The 26,313-nt window shown below is 52.9% G+C and overlaps 1 protein-coding gene across 5 annotated transcripts; it reads right to left on the bottom strand.

The window, feature by feature from the left end:
- Positions 1 to 16,396: 16,396 nt before the first annotated feature.
- Positions 16,397 to 25,979, bottom strand: TSPAN17 (tetraspanin 17). 5 transcript variants are annotated; one of them, XR_014241347.1, is made up of 9 exons: positions 25,709 to 25,978; positions 21,468 to 21,518; positions 21,231 to 21,377; positions 20,266 to 20,436; positions 18,289 to 18,414; positions 17,680 to 17,723; positions 17,087 to 17,203; positions 16,937 to 16,998; positions 16,397 to 16,451 (listed from the first exon to the last, which is right to left on the bottom strand). XR_014241347.1 is itself a non-coding variant. In XM_082380276.1 (9 exons), exons 1-9 carry the CDS (start codon positions 25,793 to 25,795, stop codon positions 16,415 to 16,417), a joined length of 846 nt encoding a protein of 281 aa, XP_082236402.1. In that variant the 5' UTR covers positions 25,796 to 25,977; the 3' UTR covers positions 16,397 to 16,414. The 5 variants fall into 5 exon arrangements, 4 of the variants coding, with proteins under 4 accessions (XP_082236402.1, XP_082236401.1, XP_082236403.1 ...); XM_082380276.1 differs by having other exon boundaries at positions 17,680 to 17,727; positions 25,709 to 25,977; XM_082380275.1 differs by having other exon boundaries at positions 16,937 to 17,203; positions 17,680 to 17,727; positions 25,709 to 25,979.
- Positions 25,980 to 26,313: the final 334 nt, after the last annotated feature.

Below are 26,313 nucleotides of genomic sequence, written 5' to 3'. Positions count from 1 at the left end.
AAAGTAGATTACTGGTTGCTTAGGGCTGGGGGGACATGGGGATGATAGCTAAAAGGCTTCTTTTGGAGATGATGAAAATGTTCTCAATTGATTGTGATGATAATTGATGTATCTGTGAATATACTAAAAACCACGGAATGGTATACTTTAAATGGGTAAGGTATGAGGTATGTGAATTATACCTCAAAAAGCTGTGTCTTTTTTTTTAAAGCAACTCTCCCTTGTAATCTTTGCAACTGGACTCCATAGAGAGTTCTGGAACCTGAGTCTTTCTCCCAGGATAGAGAGCCTAGTTCTCACCAGGCTGCTGCCCCCATTCCCCTAACTGCCCCTCCCACATCCCTGAGGGCGGGGCCCCAAATGCTATCCTATGGACGGGGCCTGAGCAGGGAGCCTCAGCCCACACCCATGGGCCTGAGCTAAGTCTCCTACATTTCCGTGGACCCTCGTGTCTCTGTGCTACCCACAGGGAGCCAGGGCCCCTGGAGCGCCCCTCTATGCCTGTGCTGCCCACCCCCTGCCTTGTGTTTTGGTACTGTCCACAGACTCTAGCTTCGCCTTAGCTGTGCTCCTTGGCCCTGCTGGCCAGCTACCCTGCCAGCCTCCCAGTGCCCTCTGATTCCCGCCCTTACCCACCCTCCAGCCCTTGCCTGCGGCCCCACCATCATGTCCAGGATCAACCCTGATGGCCTTTGGCGTGCCTGCCTGGAATCCAGCCCTTACCTTGTGGGGTCACGCCTGGAGCTCTGGGGTCAGCTTCCTCCCTTCCATCCTGATGCCCGGTCCATCCAGGTCTTTGCTGCTCCCTGCTCTGCCGCCCACCTCTAGCCAAGACATGACCCTCGGTGCACTTTCACTCGCCATCGCCTAGGAGGTGGGGGCTGCTGGGGGCAGTTGGCTGGAGCCCCACAGCGGGGACACTTTGGGCAGCGATCCGTGCGATGTCTCCTCCACCTGAAAAAGCACACCCCTCCCTCACCAGTGAGTTCACTGCTCATCTGCCCTCAAGAAACTGGCCCAGGTGCCAGGAGCCTTGCAGCGTGGTTCGTAATTGTGAAAAGCTGTAAGCCACCCAAGTGTTCGTCAAGGGGTCGCTGGGTGGCTAAAAGACAGGCTAGTCATGGAAGGGAGAACCACCTGGCAGTTCCAGCAAGGATGGAGACCCACGTGGGTCTACTCACACGGAGCTTGAAAACATATTGAGTGCAAAACACAAGAAGCTGCATGATGCAGTAGGATACCACTTAAGAAAGGAAAACAAATCCACAAAAGAGTACTACCTCTTTTAAGGTATCTTTGTATATTTGTAAACTCAAGAGGAAAAAAATCCTTAGTAGTTGCCTCTGGGGAAAAGGAGGAAGGGGTGGGGTTGGGATTGGTGGTCACAGTGGATTTTACCTGGAATGTTCTAATTTTTTCAGAAGGAGAATTGATCCTTGTATGACATGTGTAATTTATCATAGCTGAAGAGAGACAAAGAATTCCAAGAGCTGGGCCACATGCCCCATGTGCCAGCCTCGCTCCTGGCTCCCCGCCTGCCCCCATCCCTCAGGCTTTCCTGCAGTCCCACCCTCTCGCTGGGCCCAGAGCTGGAGGCTGTTAGATCTTCCATTTAAAACTCCTCATCCGCGCCCGCACTGGGGAGTTTCTTATTCCCTTTCAGATATAACTGTCTGTCACCAATAATAGTCTTTTTCGATTTCATTTCCTTGAGTTCCTGCCAGCCACTCCGAGAGCCGCTTTCCCATCCCTGCTGCCCCCCAGACCCAAGTCAGGGGAAAAAAAATACATTTTTGCCTTTACTATGATGTATGCGATCCCATAAAATAGTGAAACAGATATGAAAGGTTGAGAGAAGGTAGATAAATGGCTCCTATTATTCTACCAATCAAATGAAATAACTCTCCACGTCCTCATTTGAATGATAATAAAACTCGGAGAGACAGTGGCTCGAGCCGTGGAGCCACAGGCCAAGGTAACCTTGGGGTGTCCTCTGCAGCCGGCAGGGAATTGCAGCCCCCGTCTCCTCGCCTCTCCCCCAATCCGAGGCTTCCCATGTTCCCACCCCCATCCTCCTTCCCCTGCCCCGCCCCCCCAGCTCACCCACTGGACAGTTTTGCACCTGTCTGCCCATCCCCCCTGCTCCCTCTAAGGCCCACAGGGCAGAGCCAGGCCCCACAACAAAACACTAGGGTCCCCCGGGAATGCGCTCCCTCTCTGCCACAGTCTTCCAACCACCCTCTCAGCCTCCCCACGCAGACCTCCTCTGAGAGCCCCTGGCCTCCTGTCTAGGCTGAGCACCCGTGCCGGACACTCCCTTGGCACTCGCCACACGCCTCAGTGACGATGTCTTGTTCTATCTCTAGTCCAGGGTACATCTGTCTCCACTGCTGGACTCAATCCTGGGAGACAGGGGCCACATGAGTGTGGCTTTGCAGCACCTTCTCAACCTAGGCACGTGCGCGGAGTTTCATTCATTCCACCTGCATTTACCAAACAGGCATGGAGCCCTCCCAGGTTCAGATGGGAAGCCCTGCCCAAGGGCGGCCACTCCGTAGGTGGGGGCAGGTGAGGCCACCGCTCCTTCTGAGCCCTGACATACCAAACCCTTACGTGCTTACTGTTCAGTTCCCCCGGCACTTTCGCTGCCTCTTATGAGTCCTTGCCTGACAGCCAGGGGACACTGGTGGTTTTTGCCTCCCTGTGTCTCCCCCACTTTGCAGGAAGCAGCACCTGAGGACTCAGCCCTTCTCCACCACAGGCAGTCCCGGCGGCTGTCAATCAAGAGACCTTGTACCCTGGTGGGTACTGACACAGGCCCGTGAGGCTAGGCAGACCCCTCTCTGTGATTTTGACTCTTCAGCAGAATTTTTCATTCTGATGGCCACCCCCTGAAGAGACTTTACTTGAAGGCCTCACTGCTTAGATCCACTGTGCTGCCCTGATTTCTGTCCTTTCCTTCCAAATCCCCTCACTCAAGGTAGCCAAGGTCAGTTTCTGGTGCAAAGACTGACCAAGGTCTGGACAAAGCCCCAAGCTGACCTCCAAGGCACTGGGACTTGCTCTATCATCTCTCCCAACTGTGACATCTCATTGTCTGTCCCCTCTTAGGGCAGGGGCCTGTCTGAGTCATCTCCTCACCCTGTCTCCCCAGCACCAGGGACAGCGCCTGCCCACAGGAAGCGGGTTGCTGACAATGAATGAAACAGGGGAAGGGGTGCCCTTTTTAGAGATAAGGACGGTGAGCCCCAGAGGGAGAGTGACAATTCAGGACCCAAGTCTGTGTCTTCTCTCCCCAAGCCTGGGACCCCTCCTCTGCCATTTGCTCCCAAATACATGACGCCCTCTACTGGGTTTCCTCAAGCCAAGGGAAATCCAGAGGAAGAGTCTCCTGAGAGCCAAGCTGGCACTAAGGCTGCAGGTTCACGAGGGAGGGGAATAGCAATCATGGTATGCAGGGCTCACTGATTACAAGCAACAGAAAGTTCCCGGGTTGCCCTGGGAAGTTGTCGGGCAGCTTACTGAATCAACAGCAGCTCAGAGCCTGCTCAGGCCACTTATCAGTCCCTGTGTCAGGCCTCCCTCTGCTCGGGACTCAAAGCCCTGGCACAGAGACGGGCAGGTGATCCTCCTCTGGCCAGGGTAAGGCCTCGATGGACAGTCCCCACTGGGCTGCATGTGATGGAGGAGGAGAATCCCCAAGAGAAAAAACTGGAACTGTTACTTCTAGCAAGAGGAGTGGACTCGGGCTGCTCAAGTACCATAAGCGGATAAGCCAAACCACCCAGACTCTGAATTTCTGGTTCCTGCCTGGCTTGGCCTCCCAAGGGCTGCTTTGGGCCTGGCCCAGTTGCTCAGATTCCCCACAGGGTAAAGACCACAGACTTGGAGAGCAAGGGCTCCTTGGAGGGGACTGAAACTGCACGTTTTGTAGCTGGGGAACCCAAGGCCCATGGAGAGACAGTGACAGAGCCAAGATCCCTCCCACCCCAGCATGGGGCCAACACTGACTAGGGACCCTCAGGTCTCCACCAGGGAAGAGGCAGCCTGGCTGGGGGCAGGAGCTGTGAGCTGTGTGACCTGTGGCCGGCCACCAAGCTCTAAGCTCCTATCTCCCTGTGTATAAAATGAGGCTGCTTGTCAGGGTTATTGTAAGGATTAGGCAAATATGACATTTATTTTTGCTCATGTGAAAATACTTGGAATAGAAATAAAAACATATGTCCACGCAAAGATTTCTACGTGAAAGTTCATAGCAGCTTTATTCATAATTGCCAAAAACTGGACACGACCCAGATGCTCCATCAACTGGTGAATGAATAAAGAAACTGTGTGTCCACATGACGGAATACTACTCAGCAGTAAAAGGGACAAACTATGGACACGCACAGCGAAGTGGATGCTTCTCAAGAGCATTATGCTGAGTGGCAGAGCCAGACTCAAAAGCCTGCCTCTGTGTGATCTCATACACAGAGAGGTTCATTCTTCTATAAAGTCACTGCAAACACTGAATTTGTGAGTCTGAAACATTGCTCCTGGGAGAATACACACAGGGTTAGGTTCCTGCAAGCCTCTGGTCACATTTGCGTCAGCCAATCAATACATAACTTTGTTGTGTGTGTGTTTCTGTTTAAAGACACTTTATTTAATGCATATAGTTGAGTCATTAACATTGAACTCACGGCCAGAGGCACTGTAACTCATGTCTCTACGAAGCTTACCTAACACACGTTATTTTTTCCATCGGGCACATCACAGCCTTCTCACACTGAGGAACGCTGGACAGCACTTCAGCACTACATTTGGGGCCATTTTAAACAGCAAAACCACCACCAAAAACAAACAAAAACAAATGCCCAAATGCAAAAATCGCAGCACTAAATAGCCTGCAAAGAGGACGCTTGTTTACAGTGGGAACTGAAGCAAAAAGCAGAGCTTTGCTTTCTTCAGTCTCAGCTGGGAATGGGCGTCAGATGAATTAAATTTTTCACCCCTCTGCGTGTGTCTACAAATGACCACGAAAGCACCGTGAGAGTTGATTTGGGGGTTACAAATAAATTTTAGCAAGTAGGTGAGTTCTCAAATATGGAATCTGCAAATACTGAGGACTGACTGTATATGAAAAAAATCTAACCTGCAGTGACAGAAAGTAGGTCAGTGGTTGTCTGGTGGGGGGAGGCACAGAGACTGGCCAGGAAGGACCATGGGGCACCTTCTGGGTGATGATAATGTTCTGTATTTTAATTGTTATGGGGGTTACACAGGGCAATGCATTTGTAAAACTCATTGAAATATACACTTAAAATGGGTGCATTTTATTGTTTGTAAATTTTACCTCAATGAAGTTGAGTTTATAAAAACGACTTACCAAAAATGATATCTGATCATTCTTCCATTCCTCTTGGGATCTTGGGGCCAGCCCCCTTGGAAGGGTCAGCACAGAATAAAGGAAGAGGCAGGGATGCTGACTTGGGCTCCATTTGGAAGCTGTTTGCACCGCCCCCCCCCCAAACCCCACCCCTGTGAGACAGCATGTATGATGCAGACCTTCAGCTTCTCCCACCCAGACATTCTCATTCCCACTGTGTCAATCAGAACTCTTTTGGTTGCTGGTGACAGAAATCCAACTCAAATCAGCTTAGACAAAAAAAACAGAGCGGGGGTGGGGGACATAGAAAACAAACTTATGGTTACCAAAGGGGAAACGGAGGAAAGGGATTAACAGATACACACTAATATATATAAAATAGATAAAAAACAAGGACAGCTCAGGGAACTATATTCAATATCTTGTAACAACCTATAGGAAAAGAATCTGGAAAAGAGGATATGTATCTATATATACATATATATATATATATATATATATATATATATATATATATATATATATATATAACAGAATCACTTTGCTGTACACCTGAAACACTGTAAATCAACTATACTTCAATAAAAAAAAGAGATTTATACACAAATTTTCATAGCAGCTTTATTTGAAGTAGCCAAAAACTGGAAACAACAGGTGAATAGTATATCCACACTATGAAATATTACTTAGCAATAAAATGGAATAAACTATTGATACATGTAACAACATGGATAAATCTCAAAATAATTATGCTGCATGAAAGAAGCCAGACATACTGTATGATTCTATTTATATGAAGTTCTAGAAAATGTAAACTAATCTATAATGAGGAAAAGTAGATCAGTGATCGCTTGGTGGTGAAGAGAAGGACAGGAGAAAAGAATTCCAAATAATCCTGAGAAAACTTTGGGGATGATGATTTGGGGTGTTCATTTATTATGATGATGATTTCGTGGGTGTATACATGTTAAAATCGGTCAAATTGCACACTTTAAATATGTACTTTATTGAGTGTCAACATTACCTCAATAAAACTGTTTTAACAATTGAAAAAAAAAGTGGGGGTGTTATTTGTTCATGTCATTGGAAAGAGCAGGAAAGCCCTACCATCAGACATGACTAGATCTAGGGATCAAGTATGGTCACCAGGCCAAGACTGATCTCCCTCTCTTGACTCTATTTCTCTGTGTCAGCTTCACTCTGGGACCATGGGCAGGAAGGTGGTCACCAGTAGACCCAGAACACCAAGGAGAGGCAGCATCTCTGTTATCAGCAAACATTCAGGAACAGATGTCCTTTGCCCAACCCTCCACAGCCAAGGGGATGGAACATGCTGACTGGTCAGGCCTGGGTTCTGTTCCTACTCCCCTTGAAGAACATGGACTGAGGGTGGGGGAGATTTCTCCCCAAAAGATAACTCAGGTGCTGTTTCCAGAAGATGGGGGAAGAGACGGGGACCAGGCAGAGACAGTAGGTACCCAACACCCAATTTGCCTTGAGCCAGAGCTACTTTTCCTGGACATAACTAAGTCTTTTCCTGGCATCCCAAGAGCTCTGTCTCTCACTTCTGGTCCCAGGGAAATATCATACTTCTATCTTTCTGGCAGGACCATGATGATGGAACTTCTTGAGCACCAGTGAATTTTCTCTGACTCTTGCTATTAGAGGATCAGTTCTGCCCCTGCCTCCTTCAAGAAACTTCTTTGAGGACACACTGAATTTTTCTTCAATTTAACAAACATTTATTAAGTATCTGCTTAATTGGAAGCAAGATGAAAGAGATGGTCCCTGCCCTGTCTCTTCCTTTCTATTCTTTTTTTTTTTTTAAGATTTTTGATGTGGACCATTTTTAAAGTCTTCATTGAATTTGTTACAGTATTGCTTCTGTTTTATGTTTTGGTTTTTTGGCCCCAAGGCATGAGGGATCTTAGCTCCCCGACCAGGGATTGAACCCATACCCCCTGCATTGGAAGGCGAAGCCTTAACCACTGGACCACCAGGGAAGTCCCTCTTCCTTTCTATTCTTTACACTTATTTATTTTCTTGTGTTGTTGCATTGGCTAGGACTCCACTACAATGCCAATACTAAGCATCCTTGTCCAATTCCTGCTACTAATGTTTCATCATTAAGTATAACATTTGTCTTATATGTCTGGTAGATGCCCTTTATCAGGTTAAAGAAACTCCCTTTTATTTCTAGTTGCTAAGCAATTGTGATTTTAAAAATAATCATAAATTGATTTAAAATTTATCAAATGCTTTTTCTAGATCATATTTTCTGGAATCCAAAAGCTATACTACACTAAGCTCTAGGAGAGGGAAGGCAGGGGCTAAAGGAACATTTGAGTAGTTCCTTCAAGGATGTGAGAAACTGACCAGCCTCAGTGAGGGGAATGGCATTGTGAGCTGCAGGGACAATCTCAGCAAGGATATGGGGGTGTAAACATGCCTTTAGAGAATGAGTACTAGTCTGAGTGGTTCTTTCATGTGAAACCCCCTCTCCTGGTTTGCAAACACCTGCCCACTGTGGGTCCAGGACACGCCTCAACCCCACAGGAACAGTAACTTGGGCATTCTACAGTGAAGTCGGCACTCAGGGCAAAAATCAAGAGAACAGTCAAGATTAACCCATGGAAACTGCTTACATTGCCCATAAAAAACATAGATGGGTTTTATGTCTAAAACTCTGTAAGAATTCTAGAGTGCTCCTGCTTGCCTGCCAGGCTGACTCTAACCTGCTTCTGGGAGTTTATTAAGCTTTATCCTTTAACATTTACACTCATTAATATATTTGTTAGTTGCTGGAAGGATTACCTGAGTTGTAGCTCAAGTCAGCCAGAAGTTAGATCATGCAGGATGTCACTGTGCCGTACACGCAGCAGAGACTGTATACCTTCTCCCAGAATGGCCAGCAAGGCTTCTGTGCCTCCTCTAAGTCAGGCTGAGGCTGGCCCTGACACCACTGAAAGTCTGCCCCTCCCCAATCTGCAGGCACATGACCAGAGAGTGACAGGGGTCTTCCCAAGCCTGACTTCCCTGGCCATGCTGACCCCAGGCCAGACCTTTCTCTCCACCTTTGCATGTGGCCAACACCACCAGGAAAGGGGACCCATTCACCATGACCCCACACACCTGGAAACTGGGTTTCTGGCCTTGACCATGATTGTCCTTACTTCATTGCCACCGATTTCTCAGCTCATCTCCTCCTCGCCGGACTTGCTCCAGTCACACTGGTTGCATCTTCTTTCTCAAACACCCAAAGCTCATTTCTGCCTCAGGACCTTTGCACTGCCTGTTCCCTTTGCCTAGAGTGCTTTTGTTTTTTCTTTTCTTTTCTTTTTTTTTTGTTTAAATGCACCTCACTTTTATTTATTTTATTTTACTTATATTTTATAAATTTATTTTTATTTATTTTATTTTTGGCTGCGTTGGGTCTTCATTGCTTTCTCTAGTTGCGGCGAGTGGGCGCTACTCTTGTTGAGGTGCGTGGGCTTCTCATTGTGGTGGCTTTTCTTGTCGCGGAGTACGGGCTCTAGGCTCTTGGGCTTCAGTAGTTGTGGTTCGCGGGCTCTAGAGCGCAGGCTCAGTAGTTGTGGCACATGGGCTTAGTTGCTCTGTGGCATGTGGGATCTTCCCAGACCAGGGCTCGAACCTGTGTCCCCTGCACTGGCAGGCGGATTCTTAACCACTGCACCACCAGGGAAGCCCTGGAGTGCTTTTCTTTGTCACCATTCAGGTTTCAGTTCACATGTTGCCTCCCCAGCCCTCTTCCTAAAGTAGCACTCCATCCTGCACCCCTGTCATGTAACCCTGTTTATTTTCTTCTGAGCAGTTATCACCATTTATCACCATATTAAGTATTTTCCTAGTTACTGTCCATCTCCCTGCCCATAAAGAAGATCCTGACTGTTCTGGTCACTTTGCAGCTACCCAGTGCCTGGCACACCATAACCACTTAATAAATATTTGTTGACTGACTGTACGATGGAATCTATGGCTGGCCAATTCAGTTTTGGAGTGTCTTGGTCCCTCCTCCGCACATGACTAACTGGGGACCCTGCCTTACCTTGGGCCCCAGCACTCATAGCTTTCCTGGGATGCCCTCCCAGAACTCCAATCCCACCTCCAAGACTGGCCCCTGCCTCCACCCCAGCAGGCAGCTGAATTCCAGAGCCCCTCTGCCCACCTGTGTGCTCATCCTGCCCCAGGGTCAGGTTGAGGGTCGGATGGCAGCCTGGAGGGGTGGGCAGAGGCAGCTGCAGACTTCCCTGCTGACTTGAAGGCCTTGCATCTCCATCTCCTGCCTTCCTCTCCACCATATGCGGGCCTCCGGGTGAGCGTCCCTCAGCGGCAACTCCCTCCCCATTCATCCCCATTAGCTGCTGTCCACACTGGGCTGGAGGGAGATCAATTACCAGTGCTGGCCACTGAACCGTGCTAATGAGGATGTACGCACACCCAGCTGGTGGTGGGCATGGGTGGGAGGGGCAGGGGAGGCAGAGGGGCGGAGAGCGGGCAAGGGAGGCTACTTACTAAGTGCTTGGTGGGGCAGGTCCCCTCTAGGGTCCCTGGAAGATGCTCCCTTGGGGCAGAGACCCCAGGAACCATGGTTTAGCTCAAGCTGTGTGTGGGAGCAGAAGAAACAGCCTGGCTGGGGATTCGGGACTCAGGGAGTAGGGGTGACACTGATGAGAAGAGGTGCATTCTCAGGCTTGGCCTGTTCGGGTGTCCCTGCTGCCCAGCCCTCTGAGCCTTTGCTCGGACCCTCCCCTCTACCAACAATGCCCTCCCTAAAAAAAAAAAAAAAAAAAAAAAAAGAATGACCTCCCTGTGTCTACCCCATATCCCAAGGGCCAGATGTCATCACCAGCAACGCTCCTGGACCACCTCTACCCTTCCCCCGACAGAAAAACCACTCCAGCCTCTTGGCTCCCAGCCCCTTTGGACCTCACTCTGTGTAATTCTGACTCTACCAGATTGTACTGATCTGTTTGAAAAGACACTCAACCTCTCTCGTAAGAGCAACGCAAAGGAAAACCACGAGAAGAGATGGTTTTCTTCTATCAGATTGGCAAAGATAGAAAGGGTGGATAAAGGCAGTGCTAGCCCTTGCTGCCAGAGCAGGAGGGGCAGGTGCCACCTTAGTAACCGAGTTTGACCTCTTCAGAGGGTAATTTGACAATAGCTATGTAAATTCAAAATGTACCTGCCCTTTGACCTAGCCATTCACTTCCAAGCATTCATCGTCTGAGATACAAGTGCCCAAAGATAAAAGTACCAGAGTGCTCACTGCCTGGAAATGTCCTCCATGTCCATCAGGAGGGTGGTGAGAGTCACTCAGGCCACATCACACAATGGGCATCCCCAACCTCCTGCCCGTGGAGTGAGATAAGCAGAGCACCCATCTCCAAGCTATTGCGGGGAGTCAATCAGTTAATATAAATAAAGTGCTTAGAGGAGCGTCCAGCACAGAGTAAGTATAAGTTCTTGCTATTATTATGGGTTTGCTGTTGTTGAAAAGCATTGGGTGGATCTGTACATACTGATACGTAATTATTTCCCAGAAATGCTGGTCAGTGAAAAATGCAGACAGAGGCCGCCAGTGGTGCAGGATGTGGATTGGGTTCTGGCTGGCTTTGTTTCTTGAGGAGATCTGCTTTTGAATGCATAGACCATCTCCACGGAAGTGGACAGGGCTGACAGCAGTGGCTGCCTCCGGGTAGGGGCAGGAGACCGGGAGACAGGGGCGAGAGGAAGATTTGCACGGAGACTTCCACACAGTTTGCAGTTTTTAACCACATGCCTGCACCATCTATTCAAACAAATAAATCACTCATAAAGACTGGTGATTCACCTGTCTGCGTCTCCCACCAGACCATGAGCCCCCTGAAGGCAGACACTGTGTTGGAGCCACTGCAGAATTCCCAGCCTGGCACACAAAGGTACCTGGCAAATGTTGGCTGATGGGTGAGCTAGCTGGAATTCCATGTGGCCCCTCTGCTGGGACTCCCCCACAAGGCATGATTCCCAGGAGATGCCCACAGATTAGGGATGGGGCATGCTGGAGCAGCCTGGGGAGCATTTGGCCTCAGTGGGAGGCAGACCTGGAAAGCTAATTCCCAGAGGATCATTCCTGGAAGCAGGACCCAGGTGTCCAGGTGCATCCAGGCCTCCAGGAGCCTAAGACAACAGCCTCGATCAAGGGCAGGACCCTCTCTCAGGCCACAGCGCAGGCCCCTCTGTATGCAGGAGGCTGATGTCCCCATCTATCTGCATGGTTGCACGAGGGACCAGGGAGGCATTACCGTGGCAACAGCCTTCACAGTGCCAAAGGGCTAATTGTGTGGCTTTCACACCTCTGATGGGCTGAGTTCCAGGCCCCAGATCTGTGGTAATGCAGCCTATCAGGCCGGTGCCTGGGCTGAGGAGCACAAATGATGCCCCTCGGCACAGGAAGGGACCTGCTGGGGCCACCTCTGCCATCAGCCCCGACTTGGGGCCACCCTCCCTTGCAGCCCTCGTCCTGTGCAGTGAACAGTGGCTGCTCCAGCTGGAACCCCAGGAGAGGAGGCCCGGCTGTGTCTCTCACCAGAGCCTTGTGGCGGAAAGAGCCCCAAAGTGGGAAGAGCTTGACTGTCCACTCTCCATGGACAGTCAAGGAAAGGGATGGAGAGGCAAAACATGGCTTATCCCCACAGGGAACACCCCCGAAGTGGAGAAATGAAGCAGCTTTACATGCACAAATGTGACTCTGTCTTCAAAACACGTCACGGGTGTGTGTGTGGGGAGCGGCGGGGGGAAAGCTAGCCCAGCAAGATGCGGACAGTATCCCGCCACTTAACACACATACACACGACGCTGAACACTGTCTCTGAGTGCATAATACGAGGAGGAAATTTTTTAAATGTAAGTGGTCCAGAGGGATCTATAGCTCACAGCTTCAATGTCACTGGGAGAGGAGAGGGGAATAGAATAGGGCAGTAAGGGGACCTTAGAGTCATCCATTTTTTAAGTAGATTGGGTTCCTATTTTTACCTATGCTACCAAAATGATTTAAAGTTAATATAAAAAGTCACTGCTCCATCTTGCTGTCTCATCAAGGCTCCCTCTGATCACCCCATTTAGTGCCGAGGCCTGACCTAGCCCCTACACTCCCAAGGCCCCTTGCTCACTCATATTTCCACAGCAGTGAGGCTCACCGTGCCTGGTCTTCTCCCTTCCTGGGGTGGGGGGGGCGGCCATACCAGCTTGTGTGTGAGGCCAATCCGGCCCACTGCCTGTTTTTACACAGCTCCAGAGCTATATATAAAAGAATCATTTTATGTTTTTTAATTGTTGAAAATCAAAAGAGGGATAGTATTTTGTGACACATGAAAATTATATGAAATTCAAATTTCAGTGTCCAGATGTTATTTGAACATGGCCAAGCCCATTCGTTTGTCTTGTCAAGAGCTGCTTTCTGCTATAAAGGCAGAGTTGAGCGGTTGTGTGACCTGAAAGCCTAAAATATTTACGATTTGGCCCTTTGCAGACAAAGGTTGCCAGCCCTGATCTGGACCGTGAACACCACAAGGGTGGGGGTCTCGTCTTGCTCCCTTATGTATCCCGAGTGCCCACCACAGTGTCTGCCACACAGTTCGGTGCTCAGTAAAGCTGGCTGAATGAGCGAATGGAGGTGTATGTGCTGGAGCATGTCGCTTCAACCTCCTAGAGAAAGTGACCTCCTTCCCAGTTATGTCTGGCAGACATCACCGCCTTCAGGGATGGGAAGGTGGGCTCAGGTCTCCCTGAGCACTGCACTGGGAGAGGCATCTGTGGGGCAGGCAGTGTCATTTGCTCTAAGTCCTCGGAGAATAAAGCAGAGGGTGGCAAGGTCTGGATTTGGTACCAACAGGGTGGGCCCCCAGGTCTCTGGAAGGTGGCATGTCTTCACTTAGCCACGCGGACCTCCCTCCAACGACCCACAGCCCCTCTCTGTCCACAGCTGACTCTGCTGCCTGCGTGGGCTGCGCTTTGGTGCCCTCTGGTGGCCACCACGAGTGTCTCTTTCCAAGGCATGCGCCAGCCACCCTCTGGAAGTGAACCCTGGCCCCAGACTCCATAGCCCATCTGACCTCCTCATCCAGAGATCCAAGGGCTCAATGGTCCAGCTCAATCTGTCCCTTCCAGTTCTTCCCCCGCCCTCCCCCCACGCACAAGGTAGCCTGATGTCAGAAGATGCCCTCCTGCCAAGATGATAGGGGAGCTGCTGGCAGCCTCTCCTCTGGTTAGACTAGGTAGGCCCATGGCTCCTGAGGGTCTCCCAGGCTGCAAGACAATGCCCACCCCTGTCACCTCCAGTGTCCCTGACAGAGGGTGGGAGGGTGACCTTGGTCCCCATGTCCCAGGGATCCTAGTGTGATGGGCAGTGGGTAGCTTATAAGCTTCCTTGTGTTTTCTACACATCCAGAGAGGTCCCATCTGGGTAAGGGCTCCTCAGTCCAAGGAAAAGAACTGCTCCAAGTTCTACTTTGGGGACAGGAGATTTGTCTCTCACCAGCATGAAATGACACGTGCAGTGATCATCGTGTGCTCGTCGCCGCATACACATTGCACCACTACCAAATGTTCCACCAGCCTCTACCAGGAAACCGTGGGCTCCGGGAGGGAAAGGGCAAGTCTGAGCTGCCTCAGCAACCCCAGCCTCCAGCCAGGGCCTACCTGAGTGGATGGAGGGATGGATGTCCTGTAGCAGAACTGAGCTTTGGAGAACTCTGTGTCCGCAGCCAAGGTCACGACCACTCCTTCATCATTCCCGTGCATCTCATTAGTCCTATTTCCAAATATATCCTGGTTCCACCACTTCCCTCTGTCCGTGCCCTCTGCCCCTCCCTCACTCCCACCCCTCCAGCACCCCAGCCTCCCTTATGTCAAGCCCACCCAGCTTCAGGGCCTCTAGGGCAGCTGGTACCAAAACCTGAAATACTGTTCCCCTGGAGCTTCCCAGATATGGGACTCCTTCCACCACCCCAGCAAGGGGTCCCTTCTCCCAGGCATTCCAGCCATCACTGTCTAGCCCATCACTCTTATTTTCTTCATAGCTTATATTACTAACAAAAATGCTTATTTGCCTACTTGTCTCCCCCACGAGAATGCAGCACGAGGGCCGGGACTTTGCCCTTCTCTCTCCTCTACATCCCCAGCGCCCGTGTGGAAGCTCAACTCATGCTTGGGGAACGATCCCTTGCTGTCCCTTACTGGTTTGCACTTCAAGTGTGCAGGTGTCACCCGAATGCGTCAGAAAGGCAGGACGGGTCTGGTGCAGAACTCCGGCGAGAAGGCTCAGATCTGGGTGCCTCCTCCGGCTGTGTGGTGGGCAACTCGCTCCCCTCTCTGAGCCGTTTCTTCATCAGGAAAAGAGTCTCCACCTCACAAGGGGATTGTGAGGTTTGAGGGGGAAAATGAAAAGTAAAAGCTTGTGAAATTAAAAAATGCAAGACGTGCACAATATCGTGAGCTGCATTTATTGTAGTGCACTGGCACCTGTGAGGGACCCCAGGACACTGTCCAGCCTGTGTCTGGGAGCTACAATGCTGGGTGCATACCCCACACCCTCCCCTCCTGGCAGCAGCTCCCACCACCCCTGAATGGCAGAGCAGCCAGGACCCAGGTGGGTGATTATCCCAGAGGGAACTATAGTGACACAGGGGCCAAAGCTGGCCCCCTCCTCTTTTGTTGGGTTTGCAGCATTTTTTTTTCATTAGTTGTCAACACCTTAAAAATAGGGATATTTCACATAAAAACCTGGATTTCTGGCTTCTCCAGATTTCTGACATTAGACCTGCATTCCCACTTTATAGCAATTAGCCACAACTAAATGACAGCCACCAACTTCAGATGGGGACCTGTGCTTTGCCAGTCCCCACCACTCTATTGTACCTCAAGGTCCGCTGCCATTATCAACTTGATGGTCCAAATATTTTTCGTCATAAAGCAATGTCTCTCTGTGTAGTCTTCAGGAACAGTAGGAAAGTCAGTTGCACTGCAAAGACCTCACAAGTCAAAGGCCTACTTCATTCATTTATACAACCTTAAGAGCATCTGAGTAGGAGCTCTGTGAACCAGCCCAAATCCCTCCTTTTATCCACAAAGGGCACCCTAGGGATGGGTGCAGCATTCACTCCACACACACCCCTTCGTGCAGCTAAGAGGCAGAGCTGAGAGCAGCAGGCTTCCCAAGTCTGAGCCAGTTGCTCCTTTTGAAGTTCTCAAATTCCCTGAACCCAAAGCACTGGTAAGCTGGGTGGACACACCAGGCACTTGGCTGTACCAGAGTGAGGTTGTGGACGAAGCAGCCAGACCCAGGCAAAGCTTGCCGGTGCGCCCTCTGGTGGCCATGAGGCAGCTCTGCAGGCCTCCATGAAGATTTTCGATTTGATTCCAAGTGAGCGAGCCCCTGCGTCAACCACCATGGGCCCCAAAGCAGGCTCCCCCCAACCCCATGTGTGCCAAGTTTTCAACTTCCAACTACTTCCTTCCCCAAACCTTCCTGATCTCCATTCCACCCCTCAGCCACTCTCCTGGGCACCCATCTCAGTCTCCAGTGTGGCTGGGCTCCTCCTAGGCTGTGTGGCCTCTTCAGGGCAGGGTCCAGCCTCCCCATTCTTCACATCCTGGTGCCTCGCCCCAGGCTTAGCCCACGGCAGCCTCGCGGTGTTTGCAGGGAAAAACCCTACAGCAGTGGGGAGGCCAACCCCAGCCTACAGGGTGAGCAGCACAGGCCAGGTGGGTCCCTCAGAGAACAGGAAGCACATGTCCCAGGAGACAATGTCCCAAGAGCTGCTGTGGCCAGATGGCCAATCTTCACAAGGAGCTGGGGAGTTGGACTTTTATGTGAATTATACCAAGTTTTAAAGGTTGGCTCAAATGTATATACTACCCAGGCCAAGAAAACACATTGGCGGATGGCTCCAGGCCAGGGCCCAAGATGGAGAGCTCTGCTGAGAACCTGCAGCTGATAGAACCTTCAAGACGCTGGGCGGAAGCCAGTGGTTTTCAAGGTTTTGTTTATTTGAGTAGTCTGTAGCCATCGTCATGTTTGATCCTGAGAGGCAAGCAAGGGAGAGAAAATTCTTGGACCCATTTTAGAGTCTGAGACATTGAGGCTGAAGTGGGCTCCTGGCAGGGTCAAGGTCACAGCTAGTGGAGGGAGCTCTGAGATGCGTGAGGCTGTGTCCCACGCAACAGCAGGCCCCAAGCCCACCCCACCTGGCCTGCCCCCTCTTAGCTGTGCCCTTCCTAGTCCCCTGGAGAGCCAACCACCCAACAACAGCTGAGATGGCGGCTCCCTGTGCACACCGACTGGCCACACCCACCCTCCGTGCACACAGCTACAGGACAGGCAGCCCGGGCAGAGCCATGCAGCTCTCTCCATGGGTGCACAGCCCAGAGGCACGCAAGCCCTATGTGGGGTTCAGGTCCAAGCAGAAACACCTCCTGCAGCCTTGCCCATCACGGGCAGAGTTGCGGGGAGGGGGGGGGTCCCTGGGTCAGCCAGGCGAGTGGCCATGGCCAGCGTGGCAGCCTCACCAGTTGGCCTTCACTGCCTTGATGTCACTCACGAGGTTCTGGGCCAGGCAGATACCAAAGATCTGTAAGACGGAGAGCAGGTGAGGGAGAGGCCACTGGCAGGGCAGGTTGTCCAGGGCAGAGTGAGGGCATGCAGGGCCACAGCGGTACCTGGAGGAGGGCGATGCCCACAAAGATCCCAGCCACGATGATCAGGTTGTCCTGCAGCCACTTTTCAAACTGGCCCACGCAGCCTTTGGTGTGGATGAAGCCCTGCTGCTCCAGCTCCTGGGGACAGATGGGCACCAGGCTCGGCTCAGCCCACCCACCACCACTGCAGGCCCCATCTCAGTCCAGCTTGCTAAGCTCAGCCCCGCCCAGGACCTTACACCTTAGTGCCTGCCGCCTGGAGCTCCACTGCAGGGCCTTCTCCTCATCGGGGTCTCAGCACAGATGCCTTCTCCTCCGAGAGGCCTTCCCTGACTGCCCTGCCCCAATCCCATCACTTCTCTGATTTTATTTTCTTCCAAGTGCTTAGCTGAAATTGTCACATTACTGTTCATATTTCTTTATCCATGTCTTACTGTTTTCTCCCTCTAGTGGAGTCCACTGCCTTGTGTTTGGCAGTACCAAGCCCCGCGTGCCTCCTAGGACTCAGCATCCCCTCCCCCGAAGCCCTGAGGCCTTTTAGAGCCTATAGGGGACCCCCACCTTCCGATCCCAGTGCCCCCAGCTGCCCCCAGCCCTGTCCCCTCCCCTCTCACCAGTTTGAGCCGAACATCGTAGCCACACTGAGTGTTGAGGACATCTTCCTGAGAAGAAACAGGCCAGTGAGCAACTCAGTGGGGGGGCATCCATGGGGTCTCAGGGGAAGCAGATGGAACCATGGATTCCGCCACGTCCACCGCTCCTTAAGCTAGGCTGGCTGGGACTCGTGCACCTCCTTCCCTGATGCCAGGGCGCGTGGCCACACCACCAGCTTGAACTGCTTCATTTTTAGGAACCCTGACAGCTCGAGTTTTGTAAGAATGGGAAGAAACCTGGCCCTCGTTGTCCCTGTGCACCGTGACTGGAGGGATGGCACTGCGAGAAGCTTCTGCTCTAAAGAAAGCCATAAAAGGGTCAGAACCCCCAACCCTGCCACCCCAGCATGGTGGCCCAAGAGGAGCAGTCCCTATCCAACAGGCCTCAGCGCTGCCCATGGACACAAACTCCCCAGCCCGCAGGGCTACTCCCATGTAAGCTGACCTCCCCCGACATCCACATCCACAGCCCCCAGAGCAGGGCGGGGCCGAGCCAGCCCGGGGATGGGCTCTTCCCAGACTGGGCCTGCGAACTGCAAGGCCCACCCCTCCTCACCAGGCCCCACTCACCACAGGGTCCCTGACGCAGCAGGAGAAGGGCACCCCGCAGCGTTCCCGGCTCGGGTTCACGTCAGTGCAGTTGAAGTAGATATTGAGGTTCCAGTCGTTGGGCCCTCGGGCTCCACAGCAAGACCACTACGGGGTGGGAGAAGAACCCCAGGTGAGCCAGGCCCAGCCCAGGAGCCCCATCCTGTCTGGGGACAGGCCCAGGCTGCAGGAAGACAGGGCTGGGCTGGCCGGGAGGGGGCCTAGAGCAGCCAGGCAGGCGGGTATCTCCCCCACAGACAGGCCAGGCCTGGGCCCAGGGCCACCAGAGCAGCTTGAGGCTCCTGCCTGGGTTGGTGGGGGCTGGGGGGAGTAGGAAGGGGCTCCTGAGCTTGTCCCCTAGCCCAAGAAAGGCTGAGAAAAGGAAGGGAGGGGGCAAGGATGGTGTCCCAAGGACTGTGGCTTCCTCCAGGCCACCTTGACGGGTTGGAGTTTCAACCAACCCTGTGGGGAAAGGCACCACTGAACCCCACATCTGTGACCCGTCTCCCCACACTTGCCCCAGCGATTTTTACAGAAGACCTTCTCCCTTCCTCTCTGCCGGGACAGGAGGGCAATCCTGCCACCCTCACAATGATCCCATTCCACTTCACAGATGCTGCTGTCAGCACCTGTATCACCATTACCCCTACCCAGCACATCGTGGGGCTGCAATGAAGCAGGGAGCTCATGATCTAGTGGGGAGACAGGAGCATACAGCCTTAACTCACTGACATGGCACAGGCTGCTAAAAAGCTGGCCCTCAAGGGACCAGCTCAGCGGCAGACACAGGTACACCCCGTGGGCCGGGCCAGGGGAGTGAGGTACGGCCATGTGGCTCTGCCTGCATGGGTCCCAGCACACAGCCTGGCCTCTGCCTGCCTCCTCTCACTCTGTCAGCACCCGCTGCTCCTGCTGGAGAGCACTTGCCCCTCTCTTCATCTCCCTGCTCCTTCTCCTCCCCCAAGGCTGCCCCGAGAGGCCTTCCCCTTCTCCGAGCTTCCCCATTTCAGCCCTTACCACAATTTATAATTCTACACACACACACACACACACACACACACACGCTTGTTTGCTTTGCTCTTTTATCATCTGTCTCTTCCCCCAGACTACCATCCCCACAAACACAGGTCCCAGCTTTTTTCACCTCTGAATCCCCAGCCCCTAGCCCAGAGCCTGGCACACAATAGGTCCATAACAATTCTGTGTTGAATGAACAAATAAATCACATCCTAACCACCTGCCTCTCTGTTTACTTCTGCCCTGGGTTGAAGCTCCTCAAAGCAGGCACCGGCTCTGGTTCACCTCTGGATCCCAGAGCAGTTCTTGGGGTGGATGGCACCAAAGCAGTGTGACTCTGAGCGTGTGTGACTACGCGTGTGAGTGGGTGAGAACATGCAGGCGGGAGGTGTCTAGGATTTCGTGAACTGTTCACTGACTGCTTCTTCACAGGGGTTAGGTTTGCAAGCTTGAGGGCAGAGCTTCTGGGGGGCGGGTCTCAAACTCGAATATGTTCAGAGGCCAAACAAATAATATAAATGAGGGAAGAGGGCCGACAGGTATAATAAAATAGAGTGGCGGGGACGGGGCACAGTCCCTCTACCAGCAAAGGGGGCAGTGGCAATGTAGCGCCAGCCCATACTGTGGGCCCAGTTTAGTAGAAGAAATCTATATTTTTATGCCACGTTTCCTCCTTTAAGTGTTCTGTAAGCCTGGCCTAGGAGCTGCCAGTTTGGATCCTCTGGCCTCTGTTTCCCAATGCTGTGTCCATGCAGGGCTAGGCACATGGAGATCATCGGGGGCTGGCTTCCTCTCAGACAGGGGCCTTCCTAGCTCGCTTCCTTGGGGCCTGCCTGGCCTGGTGGGCGAGGGAACGGACCCAGCACACAGGGAACTTGCTCCCTCATTCATCTGCCCGGTAGGTGCCTCCTGCACGTGGTCAGAGCTGGATGCTGGACTTACATATTCCTGAGCAAAGTCAATGAGGTTCTGGAGATCAATGTCGTCCCGATAGGCCTTGACATTGTTGTTGATGAAGAGGTTGAGCTGGTCTCGAATCCAGTCCTTGAAGACGAAGGCCAGGATCCCTGTTGCCAGCTCCAGGAAGAAGATGAGGCCAAGGAACACGGAGAACTGGGGTTGGGGGCACACAGACAGTGGGGGTCAGAGATACAGGGTCTGGGGTTGCCACTGGGTGGGGCTCCAACCTCCTGCACCCCGACCCAAGACAGCCCAGAGTCCCCACCTTCTATCATGTTAGTATTGTTTTATGATGAAAAAAGATAGTGTTGTTCTTACCTACCCTGTTGTCTTTGAGAAACCACTCTCCACACACACATTCAGTTTCTGCGGCTCCGAAGGAGCCATCTCCACCTCGTTCCCCATTCCCATTCCCACATAGAGGACTGGGCATGCGTTAAGAGCCCATCAGTCAGAGCGCTACCTCCCCTGGGACCACAGGGATTGGTCCAGAGGCGGCCAATCAGGACTAAGGAGATGCAATTGAAGGACTCTGGCAGAATGGTTGGGAAGGGAGAACCTCACTCAGCCTCCAGCAGGAGTTCCTGGGAGGGCAGCTTGAAGCCAGCACCCACCCATTCCTGGACATCTTTCCACCCCAAGGGGACTGGAGCCAACCCAGAGGGACAGAGCTGAGAAACAGAGCGACTAGGACAAGTGACACTGTGGTGGCTCCTGGATCCAAATGCGCTGGCAGCTAACACGCCCCTGGGTTTTTCTTAGTGGCCCTTTTAGCTTAGGCCACTAGGTTTCGGTCCCTTACAACAGAAAGGATACTATAAATGTGGAGAAAACAAATCTGGTGATCACTGTTACAATAACATAATAATAAAACTACCATTATTAAGCATGAACTATGCAAGAAGTGGGTGGGAGGAGGTTGGGGTCCCCAGTGGGAGGGCACTCACAAACTTGAGCAGGAAGGTGTTCTCCCGGAGGGCCCCAATGCAGCCGGCAAAGCCCAGCACCGACATGATGCCTCCTACCACTACAAACAGCCACACGGGGTCAAGGCCTCCCAGATCTGTCAGCGCCGAGATGTTGGAGAGAACACCCTGTGAAGGGCGAGCAGAGGCAAATGGGGGGGGCCGGCCCTCCCACCATCTTGACCCAGAGCAGCCCCACACCCTACCCCACCACCTTACCTTCTCACCCCAGGCCCAGAGACCAATGGCCAGGAACAGGGCTCCCAGCACCTGCAGGAACAGCAGCAAAGAGCTGAGGGCTGGGGCACCAGCATCCTTTCCCACCCCCAGCAGAGCCCCCTCCCCCCTACTGCTCAGGGTCTTCAGGAAGCCAGGGTGAAAGAGAGAAAGAGGGGAAAGGGCTGTAAATGGGATCCAGGGTCCTTTTTTTTTTTTAACATCTTTATTGGAGTATAATTGCTTTACAATGGTGTGTTAGTTTCTGCTTTATAACAAAGTGAATCAGTTATACTTATACATATGTCCCCATATCTCTTCCCTCTTGCATCTCCCTCCCTCCCACCCTCCCTATCCCACCCCTCTAGGTGGTCACAAAGCACCGAGATGATCTCCCTGTGCTATGCGGCTGCTTCCCACTAGCTATCTATTTTACATTTGGTAATGTATATATGTCCATGCCACTCTCTCACTTTGTCCCAGCTTACCCTTCCCCCTCCCCGTATCCTCAAGTCCATTCTCAGTAGGTCTGCATCTTTATTCACATCTTGCCCCTAGGTTCTTCTGACCATTTTTTTTTCTTTTTTTTTTCCTCTTTTTTTTTCTTTTTTTTAGATTCCATATATATTTGTTAGCATACGGTATTTGTTTTTCTCTTTCTGACTTACTTCACTCTGTATGACAGTCTCTACGTCCATCCACCTCACTACAAATAACTCAGTTTTGTTCCTTTTATGGCTGAGTAATATTCCACTGTATATATGTGCCACATCTTCTTTATCCATTCATCTGTCGATGGACACTTAGGTTGCTTCCATGTCCTGGCTATTGTAAATAGAGCTGCAATGAACTTTTTGGTACATGACTCTTTTTGAATTATGGCTTTCTCAGGGTATATGCCCAGTGGTGAGATTGCTGGGTCATATGGTAGTTCTATTTTTAGTTTTTTAAGGAACCTCCATACTGTTCTCCATAGTGGCTATATCAATTTACATTCAGGGTCCTTTCAATCTTCCCAAGAATGCATCTCAGTGTTTCTTCCCACAGGACACAGCTTGAAAGACTGAACCGTCCCCAGCCCTAAGACAGACAAAGGCAGGCCCCTTCTTGGAACTCAGAACTGGAGCAGAGGATGGCCAAAACAGTCCCACCAAGCGGCAGCAGCTGTTTCCTGAGCCTCTGTTCTCACCCCAGGCCTATGTTAGGGTTCCAGGCTCCTGGCATCCTCTCTGCCCCCTCCCAAGTCTGGTTCTCCTGCTGCCCTGCAACTCTGTGACTGCCACCTCACTCCCGTCCCACCCTTTCAACCTCTATCTAGCAGAGTACATGTTTGTAGTTCACAGCCAAAGACCCCTGAATGACAGGGAATCCCAATTCAGCCCCAGATCAGCAGAGGGGCACCAGCCTAGGCCTTCTAAACACCACCCACTATCCCACCTCATTTCCGTACTGGGAAGAGCCCTGGATATCGAGGGCAGCTGCCTGAACCCAGGCAGGACATCTCATCTCAGAGGGAGAGTGCTCCTCTGGCCCAAGCCCAAGGCCGTGACCTCATCTCTTCAGACCTCCCTCTCCCACCTGCTTTCTCTGCAGCCTCCTTGCCCTCAGCACAGAGCCTCAGTCAGCTCCACCCCTGACCTGCCACCTTTAGCACCTTCCCCTCTCCAACCCCAGGCTCCTCCCACTGCTGTACTCTTTTTCTAGAAATATTTTTCCTTCCCTCCCCCACACTGGATGTGGGATGTGACACCAAACATCACTTCTCCTGCCTCATCCCACTTGACCCGCCCATGGCCTTTAGGCGAATGATCACTACTTTCTCTTTCCCAAACCTCTCCATGGTTAACGCAATGCCATTCTTCCTCCTGCCCCTTCTCAGCCTCCCTCCTACAATGCTCTGCTTCACCTGCGCCATGCACATGGCTACCCCCCTCCCCCACCAGGTTCCAACCTCAGCCTTCTACCCTTCTTCTTCTCACACTCATCTTTCACCCCATCATGACACTGGCATCTCCTGATCTCCACCCAAACCTCTCCCTGGCTCTAGAGCCCTTAGTCCACCTGCCTGCTGCAAACGCCTCCATGTCCCAGGATCCATTCCATGCACCAGAAATACATCAGGGAATAGGACACATGAGCTCTCAGCCCTCATGGAGTTTACACTCCAGTGGGGGAAATCCACAGTGAGCAAACAAGGTAATTTCAGATACCAACAGAGCCTTTAAAGGAAATCAAACAGGGTGATGAAATGGGGAGTTACTAGGGTAGTGGGGGCATGTTTCAGTTAGGGAGCATGGTGACATTTTAGCTGAGGTTTGAATGATGAAAAGGTGCATTGAAGAGAAGAGAATCCAGGCGCAAGTACTGGCAAAGGCCCAGAGGTAAGATCATGTTTGGCGGTGCAAGGGACAAACTGAAGGGCAGCAAGACCAGACAGCACAGGGTGCTGTGGGCCACGGGGAGGAGTCTGGACTGTATTCTAGTGAGAAAAAACTGGAAGGTTCTGAGCAGGGTAACATAAGGGTCTGCTTTCCATTAAAATAAAAAAATCTCTGGGCCTGTTTCACAGGTACCTCCTTCAGGCCACCTTGACCCAAAACCAAACCCCCAAGTGGCCCAGTCCCGTCAGTTCAGCCTCATAACTTCCCCTGGAGCCTTCCTCACCTTTCCCACCCGCCACCACCCCAACTGGAGGGCCCCAGCCCTCCTCCCTGGTCTCCCTACCTCCAAACTCTGCCTCTCACTCACCCTCCCTGTGTCAGCCAGGCAGATCTGCCTCCAAAACAGAAGCTAGAACATACCCGTCACACAGCACTGAAGCCTTCAGTGCTACCCTCTGCCCTCAACATAAAACTCAAACTCTCTGCCCCAGCCCTGGGGCCTTTCACACTCAGGCTCCCCACCCTGGGGGACCCTGGAACAAGCCTGGGTCTCTCATGCCTCTCGCCCCTTGACATCTGGGGGCTCCCTCTGCTTAATGCTCTGCCTCACCTCCATCTACTGCCCACTGAGCTGTCACCTTGGCTCTGCACTTACTGGCTGTGTGACTCTGGGTTAAATGATTTAACCTCTCTGTGCCTGTTACTTCACCTGTAAAATGTAGATAATAAAGTAGCTGCAAGAATACAGTAAGTTATAATTCATTTAATCTGCGTAACAGTCCTGAGGGGCAGGCTTCATTATCACCCACTCGCTGCCAGGGAAGCTGAGGCCCAGAGAGAAGTGACTTGCCCACTGTCTCACAGCTAGGCCTGCTTCGCCCAGAGCCTCAGACTTCCCTGACTAGCGCTCTCTGCACATGGCTCACACCCTCGAGGCTGGGCACTGCTGAGGCCAAAGGGCACCCACATTGCATGAGCAGCATGTGGGTAGAGGGCAGTGCCACTGAGCCCTGCTAAACAAAACTGAATGGGCCTGGCATTCTGACCCAAGACGTCAGAAGCAGAGACTGCAGAGGCAGCAAGTAGCCTTGGAGATATGGGATGGGGAGGGAGAAGGGAAAGATGACTTGGCAGGGCCCAGGGCTACAGATGCCACCCTGGGAGGGTCACCAGCAGCTCCCTTCTCCAGGCAGGGGCAGCCCCACCCTGGAGCCTTGGTTTGGTCAGCTGTGGATGTTGAATTCTGTTCCCCAGGGCCAGCTCTCCTGGCCTCTCATCAGGAAATATCCCCTGTCCCCGGCGAGAACTAGGGCGATTGGCCCTCCCTGCCCGCAAGCCTCTTTGGGGTGGGGGGGGCTTCGACCTTTGACCTACCCCTCCCCCTTTGTAGGAGCTTAAGGCGAGGCAGCAGGCCCAGGTAATGGAGGGGTAAAGGGGCAGGAGACGGGATCCCATCCTTCGAGGAGGCTCTCCTCCCTACGGGTAAAACCAGGGTTGGGGCTCCGCGCACCCCCGACACCCCAGGGTAGCAAGGGGGCTGGGAGGGAGAGGGGGCGCCCGCACTAAGCGTGCCGTGGGGTCTTCACGGAAACACCTCCCATTTCTCCGCCGGGCCTCGGGAAGACCCCGGAAGACTACCCTCCCCCCCACTACCGCAGTGGCTGGGACCCGTCCCCTGCAATCCGGGCCTCTTCGTAGTTCCCTCGGGTGGTCCTGGGGGTGGGCGTGGAAGTGCGAGTGGGAGGAAGGAGTGGGGGGACGGTCCCAAGCCCTTGTGGCAGAGAGTGTCTCCCCCTAGTAGGGGACTGAGGCTCCTTCTCCCGCCATCCCCAGCACAGGGCCCACAACCCACCCCGCGCTCACCCAGAAGACGATGTTGAAGCCAAACAGGAAGTATTTCCCGCAGCAGCCGACCTCGGGTTCCTGGAAGTGCTGGTGCTTGCCGGGCATGGTGAGCGGCCGCCCGCCGGCCCGGGAACCGGAGCCGGGGGCTGGGCCCAGCCCTCTGCGGGCCGCCCAGGGCTGGAGCCGCCCGGGGCCTAGCCCGGCGGCTGCGGCTTCATGGCCGCGGCCACCCAGAGCGCCCGTCGGGCCCCGTCCGCCCCCCAGGGTCCGCCCCGCAGGGACCGCCCTCGGCTCCCGGACCGCCCCCTGCTTGGTCCCCCTCAGAGCCCCACCTCTAGGCCTGACTCCGCCCCCCTCCATAGGCTCCGCCCCCAGCCTTACTCCCCTTTGGAGCCCAGTCTCTGGGCTTGGCTCCGCCCCCTCCCGACTGTCCCCCTCCGGACCCCGCCCCCATACAGGCCCCACCCCAGGCCCCTCCCCACAGCCCGACTCAGCCCCCTCGGAGCCCAGCGTCTAGGCCTGACTCCTCCTTATGCGCTGGCCGCTGCAGCGTCCTTCAGACCAACCTGAGATGCTGAGGGCGCCGCAAGTCGCAGACACGAAAGACCCCTAGTTCCCCCCAC

Source organism: Balaenoptera borealis, assembly GCF_965194805.1.
Source record: "Balaenoptera borealis genome assembly, chromosome: 2".
NCBI classification, from domain to species: Eukaryota; Metazoa; Chordata; class Mammalia; order Artiodactyla; family Balaenopteridae; genus Balaenoptera; species Balaenoptera borealis.
The sequence above is the reverse complement of the archived record's forward strand: the minus strand, read 5'-3'. Positions and strand labels throughout refer to the sequence as shown.

What these genes read in the sequence shown, in the direction of transcription:
- TSPAN17 (XM_082380274.1), bottom strand. Translation starts at nt 25,795, where the DNA reads ATGCCCGGCAAGCACCAGCACTTCCAGGAACCCGAGGTCGGCTGCTGC. An exon ending in TCTGGGCCTGGGGTGAGAAG is followed by an intron (nt 21,378 to 21,467) that starts GTAAGGTGGTGG and finishes CGCCCTTCACAG; the next exon opens with GGTGTTCTCTCCAACATCTC. An exon ending in ACGATGTTCGGCTCAAACTG is followed by an intron (nt 17,204 to 17,679) that starts GTGAGAGGGGAG and finishes ATCTGTCCCCAG; the next exon opens with GAGCTGGAGCAGCAGGGCTT.